The 12,773-nt window shown below is 51.5% G+C and overlaps 1 protein-coding gene across 4 annotated transcripts in view; it reads left to right on the top strand.

Annotated features, from left to right (window-relative positions):
• Nucleotides 1–220: 220 nt before the first annotated feature.
• Nucleotides 221–12,773, top strand: part of MTSS1 (MTSS I-BAR domain containing 1) — a 136,260-nt gene continuing 123,707 nt past the window's right edge. Inside the window, exon 1 of one of the 4 annotated variants that reach the window (XM_045860773.1) lies at nt 221–1,128. In XM_045860773.1, the coding sequence (XP_045716729.1) occupies nt 1,057–1,128 (72 nt within the window). In that variant the 5' untranslated portion in view covers nt 221–1,056. The remainder of the gene's footprint in view (nt 1,129–12,773) is intronic. The other 3 variants (XM_045860768.1, XM_045860770.1, XM_045860767.1) reach the window with 3 other exon arrangements.

Genomic DNA, 12,773 nt, shown 5'->3' with positions numbered 1-12,773 from the left:
CGCCCCTAACTCTCCTTAAATGACATATTTGGCTGTTTGCAGTCGTGACTTGGCATTGCAGTCCTGATACCACAGATCAGGCCTGTAGTGAGAAGGCTGCTGCTGCAGCAGCAGCAGCAGCAGCACCAGCAGTAGTTTTCCCTCCCTACTGAGCGCTCATTATATCTTGGGCACTGCGTTAAGCTGGCCAACCTGATCCCTGGGGAGAGTCGGGTGCACCCTCCATTCCGACTCTCGCAGCCATTGTGGGGTGGACGTTCGCCTAGCCCCACGCTGGCACGCCCTCTCTGAGCTGCGACTGGCGGCCAGGGAAGGAGAAGGTGCCCGGTGCGTGTTCAGAGACGGAAGCTCTAGCCGTGCTGGGAACCTTGCTGCACCGCCGCCCGCTGGCTCCTCTCTGTGGTCCGCGCCCTACGCGCCTCCAGGGCACGCGCTCCCAGCCCCGCCCGCGCGCGCGTTCTCCCGCGCCCCCGCGGCGGACGCACGGCCACGAGAGCGCGTGCGCCTCTCGGAACGTCCCCGGGAGCCGAGCCAGACCCAGCGCCTGGGCCGGGAGCGCAGGAGTGAAAAGGAGGCGGCGGCCGCGGCTGCGAGCAACAGATCCATCCGGGCGCTGCAAGCTAACCCGCTGCGCTGGGCGATTTTTTTCTTTAATTTCCAAAATTTTTATTAATTTAGAAAACCTTGAATTTTTAAATGGCGCTGGCCCCGGGTCAGCGGGCGGTTTTCTCTGTTTCAAGATGGGCTTTGCCGATTCCGTCGTGGGCGCCAGTGGTGGTCTGATTGTCAGCCTTCTCCCGGCATTTTTAAGGCCAGGAGCCGAGCGCTGCTTGTAGGTGAATCACCCTACGGAGCGTTTTGGCTTTTGAAATTATTGTTACAATTTTGAGTAGAGAGCAGTGGATCTCGGGCACCTAGTCCTCTTTGCAGGAGAGGCTGCGAGCCTGAGGTGGGTCGCTCGGAGGGTGAAATTCCTCCCGGGGTGAGCGAGCCCCGGTCCCGCGCACAGTCCAGGCGGCCCAGAGTGTGTGTCCTGTCCCTGCCGGCGCCGGGAAAATGGAGGCTGTGATTGAGAAGGAATGCAGCGCGCTCGGAGGCCTCTTCCAGACCATCATCAGCGACATGAAGGTAGGTCGCCGGCCGCAGCGCGCCGACCTGGCCTCGGCGCTTCGCCTCCGCCCCGGGCCAGTCGCCCAATCCTTGTCTGCACGGCGGCTGGTAGCCACCTGCGGGAGCGCTGCGGCCGGGGTGTCACCTGCTCACCCGGGGCGCCGTTTCGGGCTGTGCTGGGTCACTGGGCGGGCGGCGTCCATGGAGGTGTCTGATGCCCTCTGCCCTCTCCCCGTTCATTGTCCCGGGGGGGCGATCCCACCTCGTTTTTCTGGAGGGTTCAGGGCCCCGGCTCCAAGTTTGCCATTGTCTATTGCTGGACGGAGTGTCTTGCGACCTGCGGAGGCTGGATGCCTGGGCTGACACCTGATTCCCCGGGGTACGGGGAGGGGGCCCCTGGCTCGGTGGTGGGGGGCTGTGCCCAGCCACGGAAAGAAGCTCTCGGCCGGAGAGACTGGGAAGGAAGCTTCCCTTCCCCTCCCTGGCTTTCAGATCCACCTGGGGGGATCTGAGCAAATTAGGTATTAATTAGGCCGTTCCAAAGCTGGCGAGAGTGTGCATGCCTTCCCTCGGCCCTCCCCGGAGGCGCGGAGCAGAAGTTCCCAGAGCAGCCTTGTCGGCGCCCCTGCTATCTAAAGCTCAGGCTCCCAGCCTGAAGGCAAGATCGGGGCTCCACCAACAACTCTATCTTTTCCCCCACGTACCCACCACACACACAGATTCCGGGTTTTTTCTTGGAAGGATTGTGAAAATTGTGTGTGTGCGTGCGTGTGTGTGCGTGCGCGCGCGCACACGCGTGTGTTGGGGGCGGAGAACAACACCCTGGCTTTTTCCTGGGAAGGGTGGGACTGAGGATAACCTGATCCTTGGATGTGAATTTTCTGGTGCATACAGATAGACAGGGCCCCGTGTTACTCATCCAAAAGAAATATATTCAGCCTTGCGAGCTGGCTGGAGGTGGGAATTGGAGGCGGTGGGAAGAATTTGTTTTTCATGTGTATTTAGGGAGCTTCTCTTTGGCTCTAGCCCAGCCTCAGTTTGCCTCAACAGATCCGGGGAGGTGGTGTTTAATTAAAAGCTCAGCTTCCAAAAGGAGTGGGCAGGTTTGGAAGCTGTGCTTCGAGTGGGTGTGGACAGCCCCTCTTCAGCTGCTGCTTGGGTGCGGGGAGGAGCTTTTGTCTGATGAAGTGTAAGGTTTGGAGAGGGTTTGGCCTTGCAGATGGACTTGGGGAAGGAATGTTCAGCTGTCACGGGCTGCTTCCCTCTTTTGGAACCGACTGCCACCTTGCCCAGGGTGAACTTTTCCAAGGTGCCTCTGTCCTGGTCTTGTCTATTTTGAAATCCTTCTACCGAGCCTGTGCCTTTTGTTAGAAATTGACATTCATGTAGCATTATCTTCAAAGATACCCTGCTTGCCCAGGAATGCCTCTAATCCAGCCACTTGGAATTAGACAGATTATTCCCTGTTCAAAGGCAGCCCCTCGCATTCCTTTGCCTTCAATCCACCACTGAAGTGCGCTTTTGAGACAAAGATCGGTGCCTCCTTGCTTGGACTCTTAAGAGTATTTCTGGTTAACTTAAATTCTGCATGTCTTATAGTCAGACAAGACTGGGTTCGAGGCACAGGTCAGTTCTTATCACTAGGGGAAGAATTTGAGATGGGTTGATAAAGTTGGACCCAGTGACCTCATAGCTCTGCCCACTGCAGTCTCGGAGTGTTTTCCCATCTGGAGTTTTGTCTCTCTCTTTGTTCCTCGGTCCAGAATCTAGGCTTGGTTTTCCCCATTTACTGGTTTGAGCCCAAAGCCCTTCCGAGGGTAACCCACTGGAGGGTGGGCCCTTCTGCTTTCCAGCTGCCATGCCCTGGCCGCCCTGCGGCATCGTGGCCCTGGGGGATTGTGGGTGCTAAGTTGGCATGCTTTTTTTTTTTCCCCTCCACAGGATTCCAGTTAAAAATAAGCACTTATTTAACGCCCCTTCCGTGCTGGATCTATAGTTCCTGGTTCCTGAGCTCTTCCCCTTTCAATGTAGTAGCATTTGTCCAACATGCTGTGGGAAGACATTTATTTTAAAGGTTTTTGTTTGTTTTGTTTTGGCAGTTAAAGATTTTAAAAGCCAGGTGGAGTGGAAGACTAACATCTGCCTCGGGGGTCTGCAGAGTTTCAGATTTTTGGGGAGAAGAGAGATAAGAGAAAAGGGGGGGGGTTTCTGATTTCCAAGATTCTTTATTCATAAGACAGTCGCCAAATATTTTCAGAGGTTTCTTAGTAAAAGATTTCTTCCTGTATTAGATGGTCGTGACATTTGAAAAGGGACTTTTAAAATTTGGGCATAGAGGATCAGCAGTGTATAGTATGCATATACATGAAGTTGCCGGCAGTAAAGGTCGGTTTTTAATATCTGAAGTCAGCTGACTTTCTAATGACCTGCTTATCTGCTTCTTCTCTTCTTTGAACTCCCTGATGGGTTTATAAGGCCTCTGGTTCCCTTTCTGTTTGCTTTGAAGGACAAGTGTAAATGTCGGAAACCCATTTGGAATGCCACCTTGAGGAAATTTTTAGGTTATTTGCTAGCAAGTGATGTTGGCCTGGGGTGAGGAAAGTAAGGAAAGGGGCTTTTTTGGTAGTGTTTGATTCTCCAAAATGAACAGCAGCACAGGAAGTGGGTCACTGTCCTCTTTGAAGGAAAACACACACACACACACACACACACACACACACACACACAGACACACACACACATGAGAAATGGAGTCCTGGCTAGGCCTACCACCACCCATCTTCCAAAACCAAAGAACCTCCAGACATCGCAGAGCTAGAGAGGATTCTTTCTGCTTTCTTCCGATGATCCTTCATCTGGTTAAGTCCTCCGCTGTCAGGATGTGCGTTTTTACCCTTTGCAGGGGGAGGGATGCAGAAGAAGCCCTCACTTTTCTCCCAGTGGGATGCAGCTGTTAAATAACTTATTGATTCCTTGACGAGAGGAAACCTTGTGTTTCTCCCCTTCCTTCCACCCCACTGTGGTGGTGGTCAGTAATGAATGGTGGTGTGCAAAATCGCTTACTGGCTGCCTTTCCGCCCATCCACATAAATCAAGTCGTCTGGTGTGAGCTGATCCCAAAGGAAAAAGGGGAGGCCGGAGACTCCTGTGGCTGGAGGCGAGGGCCCACCGCCTGTCTGTCCCGGGCGGCAGCAGGCTGGAAGTGACTGTGTGTGGGAGGTCAGGTGACTGACTTCTGATGTCCAGGGAATGTTGGCTGCATGAAGGAGGCCCCGAGAGCTTTTGGAAGTTTCTATCCAAGTCCTGGGAAAAGACAGGCTAACTGTTGCAAACAGCTGACTATGCTTTTCTTTTAAATTGAGATAGAATTGACATAGAACTTTATATTACTTTCAGGTGCATGCCATACTGATTTGATCTTTGTATTTTCTAATTGATTATTTTTGAAGAAATTTAAATAATTGAACCAGCGTAGGATTCGAGGATGTCTGGGGGAGCTCTTAGGACCTGGAGACTCGGGCCAGACTTGGGGGCAGCTCACCCTGTAGCTGTCTTTCTTCTTTTAATAATTAACTTAGTTCAAAAAAAAGTTGGATGCTAAAATCAAATATTTTCCTTAGCCTTGTTGCTCAAGAATCAGCATGCCAGGAAGGGAATTGGGCCTGATGTGGGAGAACTTTGCACTAGGTCGGAGAGTGTGTTGGGTTATATAATGTGCCTGGGAGTGAAAAAAACACCCGGCCACACCTTGAATTCCCCACCCGAGGTCTCAGTCTCGGTGTCCTGTTACCAGCACCTGTGCTGGGCAGAATAGGGGCCTTGTTCGGCGCGGCTCTGCGGGGCCCCGCTTCTGTTCGCTACCAGGATCCTCTCTCCTAAGTCCTGCCTAAAATTAGCACTGCTCCAGGGACTTCTTGAATTCCACGGAGGTCTCTTTGTGGTTCAAAGGCACGCGGTGATATTTTCCCGCACTTATCCTTGGATCAGGAATGTGGGCGGTGGGTCCAGCGCCACCGGGTAACGATTTCAGGGTTGTTTTTCTCTCCCTTCTGCTTTGGGTCCCTATCAGGAGAGACGCTTACTTTCTCGCTGCTTATCGAGGGCCTGCTCTGTTGGAAGCCTTTCGCTGGGCCTCCAGGAGCCAGCGATCCCCAGGGCCTGCTGCCCTTGGAGAGGGGCCTGACTTCCTAGGACTCCTAACCAAACGTGTTTTCTTTGCGAAGATGCCGAAAACCCAGGCAAGCCCCCCCGCCAGCAGCCAGGTGCTCCGAGGGAGGTGGGCCTCGCTGTGCGCTGTGCGTGGCGGTGGGCACACGGAGGCGGGACGAGCAGAGCCTTTGTAAAGTACACATGTTGGCTTTTCTCTCAGCAAATGGCTGTGTTTGTCCAGGGCTTTACGGCTTCCTCCTCGGGAAGTGAAGATGTCATAAAACCCACAGCAGGGACCTGCCCAGGACGGGAGCCCCTTCGGAGGTTCAGGGCCTGTTCTGTGGAGGTGCAGATCTGGTTGTCCAGGTTCGGAAAGAAATTTTTTTTTGTTTTTTGGTTTTTGATCTTGGTTTTGAGTTTCTGCGGGAAAATCCCCTCATACATCTTATTTAACCCACTAGTTTAGAACCAGTTGCTTAGTGTTCTGAAATTCCATGGAAAGCAATGCCCCAAATACAGAGAGAAGGTCAGTCCTAGGTCGTGGTTCGTATGGAAGGTGAGCTGAAGTTGAATTTTGCCTGAACTGAGCTGTCATTCAGTTCTTCTGTGAGGAGCATGCACCGAGATAATACAGTGTTCCTTAAGCACCAGCAGAGTTGAGTAGAGTTGCAAGTACCCAGGTCCATACTATGATTTCAGCAAGTGAAGATACGAAATTCCCAGTTAGATTTGAATTTTTGATGAACATCCAACTGTTTTTAGTGTATGTCTCGTGCATATCGTGTCTTCTCAGCTGCTGCCCTCTTGCCCTCTGAACTCTTCTCGTTTTGCATGTTGGGCGCTGAGAAAAGGAAAAAGCTAAAATGATATCTGTCATTTCGGCTAGCTCCTTTGGGGTTGTTAAAATGCTTGGAGGGTGAAAAGGTTGAACCTATTGATCTATTATCTATAATTTTCATCTAGGCTTTTTGCATCTTCGCAGAGATGGGTGAGAGCTGGCAGGATTCCTTCTGTAGCGAGACCTTGAGACGTTCAAAACTGGGTGTGGAGAAATGAGATCATTTCAAGTTCACCATCATTTCTCGGAACAGCCATCGGGATACTTTCCCCTAAAACCCACACCTCTGCAGAAACAAAGAAATACCTCTCCCCAAGGGCCAGAGGACAGACTCAGCTGCCTGAGACATCAGATAAGAAGTATTTGGGGCCCCTTCACTGATGCCTTAATCAGTTTAACTCAGATTCACAGATTGCACTGCGGATAGGGCCTTATTAAGTAGCAAACCAGAAAGACAAATGGAGTAAATTAATTGGCTGAGCACCGAGGAAGCCCATTGTACTTGATTGCCAATGTTCTCCCTCGAATTCGCTGGAGACTGCGGAGGGTTTCATCTGAGTATGTGCCCTACACACGCACAAAACGCCAAGGAGCAGAACCCAAACCCACCCAGTATAGACTCCAGAGAAGCCCACCCAGTATCCATGTTTCCCACCCCTCAGCCTCAGGGAGGCCTTGGTGTGAGGCTGTGTCATCTGTCTCTGCTGTTTCCCAATTTAAGGTGCTCGGGTGTGCACCTGTGCATGGCAGGTGGGTGCTCAGTGTTCACTGCAGGTAGCGAATGGGCAGAAGGGACTGTGCTAGGCCTTGTGCTAAGTGCTTGGCATTTCTGGATTCATGGTGTCCTCACGTCAGTCCCGCTTTACAGATGAGAAAACCGAGGCTTGGAGAGGGCGTCCGTCACCTGTCGAAGGCCATGGTGAGGCAGACTGGTGCTTGGACCTTGGCCTATTTGAGTCTAAAGCTGGAACTCCTTGGAACATGCCTAGGGCAGAGGTGGGGGTGCAGATTTATTTCTAGAATATAGCATTTCACTGGCCTGAGTCCTACACGAGGCTCAAGGAAGAGGCAGGGTCTCTTCTCCGTGCTTGTGGCCCAGACCCAGCCTGGAAGTGTGAGTTTGAGCTCAGATGCCGTCTGGATGCTTGTGGGGCGGGCGGCTCCCGGATGGCTGTCACTTTTGAGGAAATCATTCAATTCATGGTCTATCGACAGGTTGTGGCTTCCTTCTTCCACTTACCAGTCTTTCCTCGAAGATAACCTGGCGTTCTCCTTTCCTCTTCTTTCCCTGGGTGTGTAGAGGGGAAGGAATTCTTTGGGCCTGGCTCTGGCAGTCACCCTGGGTCCCCGTCCTTGTCCCCAAAAGGTCTCCACGACGGGCCAGAGGGCCACGTTTATACATCAGTCCCTGAGGCAGGGCGACTGTGCAAGCCTGACGGCCCCACCTAATTATATGAATTGAATAAGTTCACCCAAAGTTCAAATGGCTCCTCAAAGAGAACTCCTTACCTTGAACTCATTTTGTGTCCAGCCCTGGAACTCCCTTGTAAAAGAGCTTTCTGTGTTTAATTATGTCCCCGGTAGCCCTCCAGTGTGGGTTGAGTTGGTAGAGCCATTATGAGTCTGTGTTTGAAGAACTGGATGGGATCTCCAAAAAAAAAAAAAAAAATCCTTCCTCTGCAGACTCTTGGCACATACTGCTTTGGTCATAGTTTCTAAGTGGTTTTTCTTTTCCTGTCTAGTTTAAGTGGGTGAAAAAAAAATCAGTTGAGTGCCTTTTGAGCTGTGTGTCTTTTTATTTGCTTTCTTTCCCTCAAAGACTCTGGCCAGCAGTGAAGTATTAACTGTGCAGCAGCAGCAGCAGCAGCAGCAGCAGCGGGGGTGGCCTCCGGGAGGTGGAGGGCAGGTTTTACCCAGGACCCCCTTTCCTGCCACGCCCCCCCCCACCCCAGGATAGGTGTCTCCAGGGGGCTGGAGGAGCTGTCTGGCAGGAGGAGCTGGTTCTGGGCAGGTGCGCCCCTGTTGGTGGGATGGGCGTGGCTACAGGGACAGGTGCATTGCATTCCTGGAAGCTATAAGGCACTGACGCCTGGGCCCTGTTCCCCAGAGGCTCTGATTCGGTTCCCCTGGGGTGCCTTGCTGGGCATTAGGATTTTTAAAAGCACCCCCAGGTGATTCTGCTGTCAGGCTCGAGTGAAAGCATCTTTAGATGGTCGTGCAACAGTGTCACATTGTGCTTAACAGCATATTCTGAACTGAACAGCATACACTGAACTGAACACTCGGTGGTGGCGATGGAACGTTTTATGTTAGGGGTGTGTGTGTTAGGTGCCCTTGAGTCAGCTCTGACTCCTGGCGACCCTGAGAGTGAGTGATGTCGTCGGTGGACGCGTGCCCGTGGCTTCTTCTGTGGAGTCAATCCGTTTCGTACTCGGTCTTCCTCTTCTCCTGCCGCCTTCCCTGTTTCCCGGCATTGCCAGCTTGTCCACAGAGCCCCGCCTTCTCGCCGTGTGCCGGGGGAAGTAGGACGGCTTCAGCTTTGCCATGTTTTTGCCTCTAGTGGGGTTTCAGGCTTCGTTTGCTCTAGGACCCGCTTGTTCGTCTTTCTGGTGGTTCACGGTATGTGTGTGGTATCACAAATTAAAGTAAAAATAAATCTGTTGTGAGAGGACACTGGAGGAAATGAACTGAAATATAAAAACAACGGAAAAAGCGCCTTCAGCATACTTGGCTGTTTTTCATTGATACATAGTGGTCCTGTCCAATACGATTTTTTGCAGTAATGGAAATTGTCAAATGTGGTCACCTGTGATGGTTGAGCACGTGAAGTGTGGCTAGTGTGGCCAACAAACTGGTTTTTAAATTTCGGTTAAATTTAAATAGCCCTGTGTGGCTAGTGGGCACTACAGTGCGGATCGGTAACATACCATCTGAGTAAAAATAGGCGCATGCTTTTCTACTTCCTTCTGGCCACGTCCTTCCTTTGAAAACCCCTCGTGTAGAAATTATAGAGCTACTGCTGACCTTGGAGTCAAGGAGATGTGGTTTTAAACCCTGTGGGCAGGTTACTGGGTCTTTCTGAGCCTCATTTTCCTGTTCTGTAAAACGGGCCTATCTTATGGGGTTGTTGCAGGGATTCTGAAAGGGGGCAATGCTTAGGAAGGGGCTCAAATGTTAGCTGCGTTATTGTTCTGTCTTGTAGGATGAGGAGTGAAGAATTCTGACTTCCTCAAATCAGTGTAGTCATTATCTCCACCGCTTCTTAGAGCAAACACCACCCCACCCACTCCTCACCTGGCGCTGTAGTGAGAGCTTGCTTGCTGTGAAGTTGCAGGAAATGCAGAAGTAGAGTTTTTTTTTCTTGCTAAGTAAATTGCTCCTGAGTTCATTATAACCTCATCTGGCTCTGCTAGGCCTCCGATTTGCATTTCTGTGTTTGCAAACCCACTGTCAGTGTAGAAAGGGAAGGGAGGGCCAGGTGCCTTGCTGAGGTTCCCAGCCTGTTTAATTTAGTGCTTAAAAATGTTTGTTTGCTCGTTTTAAATGAGATGTTTACACCAGGGTGAGGAGAGAGGAGTTGCTTGTAAGGGCCAGCATTTTTCTGTCTCCATTTTTTGAATTTCTCTTCTTTTTCTGGAGTGACCCTCAGGAAAAATGGCCTCGCTTGCCTGTAGCCTGATCTGTCACAGCACCTTCCTGCTGAAACTTCTCTTTCTTCCCCAGACTGGGCCATCTTTGGGTTCTTCCTAACTGCCTCTCTGCTGAGTGTGGCCCAGATGCCTTAGCCTGGCCCTCAGGGACCCCGGTGGCTTGGCCCTGGCTGAGTGGTCTGCCCAGGCATTACCACTCTGGGCCCAGTGCTCCCCAGCCTGGGTCCCCCTGGCGTCTTAGGTCACATCCTGCGCTCTGCTGTTCTTGCTATTTGCCTCATCTGGAGGACCCTCTCTGCCATTGTTGCCTAATGAACTCTTCCTCCTCCTTCAAGGCCTCACCAGAAAGTTGTACCATTTCTGGTCCCTCTTCTTTTCATCAAGCCAGATAAGTGACCCTTAGGGACTTTGCATATTCTGTGGGGAGTCTGCCTTGAGTGACCCTTCACCTTTGACGCCTGGCTCGGCCACTTCTGTGACTCTGGACAAGTTACTCGACCTTCCCGAGCCCTGCTTTTCTTATCTGTAAAATGAGGGGGATAATACCTCCCCCCTTAGAGCTGTTGTGGTAAGAATAAGAAAGTCTGTGTAAGGAGCTTAGCATGAAATAGTGGCTGAGTAAAATGCTCTGTGTGTCTGTCTCAGCTGCCCCGGTAATTCCTAGCGGGGTACCCCGCCGATAGCGGCACCCAGGTGTCTCAGAAAACACAAGAATCCTGTATCTCCAGAAGAGACTAGAGTGAAATGATTTTTAAGCCTTTAAATAATTTGAGGGAACCAATTACATGTATTCAGCAAATTGATGACGTGCCTGCTGGGTAGCTGAGATACATACACCTGTGGAGAAGACACACATAGTCCTGACCCTGACATCGTGCAGTCCAGTAGAGGGGCAGACGAGGAACCAGCGGTTAGTGTGGTCGGCACCACGACAGATGTCAGAGCAATGTCTCCTGGGGTCCTGGGTAGGGCCCCTGGTTCTCACGTGAATGGAGAGGACAGTCAGGGGAGGCTGTTGGTACAGGTAACACCCAGACCGAGAGCTGAGTTTTATTTTTCATACTTCACAAGCATTTAAATGATACAACCAGGCGTATTCTGGTGCTTTACAAATGAAAACCCTTCAATCAACAGCCCAGTGAAGCAGTTACTGCTTCATTACCACTTCACAGAGGAGCAAACTGAGGTTCAGAGAGGTTAAGCCTTTTTGCCCACTTTATAAAGCCAGGAGGAGGTGTAGCTGGGATTTGAACCCAGGCAGTCCAGCTCCAGAGTCTGTGCCGTTATCCAGCAGGCTGAGCTGTCTCCCATGTCATCCATAGTATTTTAGGATTTCATTCTCAGATTCCGTAATGGGTGTATTTCATCCATCTCTTTGATGACTGTTCTGTCTACACCATTAGGACCCCAGATGAACCAGATAAAGCTTTAAAAAAATCTAGGCTTTTCTCTGATTCGCTTCAAGAAGTTCAAGGGGCCTCCCTGTATTTGAAGGAGTTTGATCCAAGCAATGACATGGAATTATCAGGCAGTGGACTCACTCACCTGGGGAACGCTTCTAACTTGTCAGCAGAGGGGGAGTCTGGGGGGAGTGGGCGGGCTGTGAGACCTAAGGGTGTGACATGGTTGTCCAAGGTGACAGCCACACGACACATGTTTGTTTGGCAGGAGAAACCCCCTCCATCGGGGTCACCCCAGTAACCGGCTGTGCACCCGTGTGACCGAATGCTAAACGGGAAGGGGGACATTGCAGTAGGGGGCTGACCTGCTTCGAGCCTGGTTCCCAGGGAGACCGACCTCGGTTGCACATGGAGGCCTGGCTTGCTGGAGCCCAGCTGCAGCGGGCGGTGAAGGAAGTCTTTGAGTTTGGTTTAATGGTCGCTCTTTGTTTTGAAGTGATTGTTTACTGAACCTTCAAAGCCAGCTCTCCAGCAGGATGTGATCTGGGCCTGAATAATTGGATGAGGCACCCCAATAGGAAGCAAGTCGTGGGGACCAGAGCCAGGAGTAGCTAGCTGATGGCCAAGCCTTTGGCATCGGAGCACTGGGGGGCGGGGCTGCTCCTGGAGGGCCCGAGGCCCTCGTGCAACCAGAAGTAGACCTGCAGCAGGGGGTCCCCTGGAACCTGGCCTCTTTGATGGTGTTGGGCTGGCCTTAATTAGGGACACCCTAATTAAGTCACCGAGGAGGAAGCTTTTTTCCTAAAAATAAATTAGCAAATGTTTTGAGAGCATTTCATGAGGGACTACTTCTCAGATTATGCAAGTAATGGAAAGTTAATGACAAACTGAGAAACCTCAGTTCAGGAAAAAGTCAAAGTCACCCTTAACCACTTGATCACAAAGTGGGTCACGTGCACACATTTTCGACGAGGGTTCACGCTGCCTGCGCCATGCCTGAAATTTTTCTCCTTTCGCTTAGCTTTTCACTATACTGCCTTTCCATACGTGTAATTATAGGCCGTGTCAGTTTCAGTGGCTGCGTGGTGGTGCAGTGTTGTTCTGTATGCCTGTAGTTAATTCATGTAGCCGACATGTGTCGAGGGCCCACTGTGTGCCAGGTTCTCACTTACGTGCTGGGGATACAGCAGTAAATGAAATGGACACGCATCCCTGCCTTTCTGGACTGCATTCTAGGGGCCTGGGGACAGACAAACTGAACCAGTCCGTCTCTTGCAGATTCGAAGCATCGCGTGCGATGGGGAGAAACAAAGCAGGGGCCGTGTTGTTTTTAAAGAGGATGGTCAGGGAAGGCCTCGCAGAGCAATAGCTCGTGAAGTATGTAGGTATCAGAGGAAGAATGTTCCAGATGTGCAAAGGCCCTGAGGCGGGAGCCCGTTCCGTGCTGGTTTGTGTTTAGACTGTGTCCGGATGTTGATGGATCGTAAGCGGCGCTGCAGTGAACATGTCCTTGTAGCTCCGTGTTGTTAGGGTTCAAGGAAGGGGCAGTGCGATCAGCTTGTCAAATCTGCCCCGGGGAGCAATGGCCTCGCAGTGCTGGGCACAGTTGGTGCGCTCTGCTGCCTT

Source organism: Phyllostomus hastatus, unplaced genomic scaffold, assembly GCF_019186645.2.
Source record: "Phyllostomus hastatus isolate PE091 unplaced genomic scaffold, TTU_PhHast_1.1 phas_scaffold_21, whole genome shotgun sequence".
Taxonomy (NCBI): Eukaryota; Metazoa; Chordata; class Mammalia; order Chiroptera; family Phyllostomidae; genus Phyllostomus; species Phyllostomus hastatus.
The sequence above is the reverse complement of the archived record's forward strand: the minus strand, read 5'-3'. Positions and strand labels throughout refer to the sequence as shown.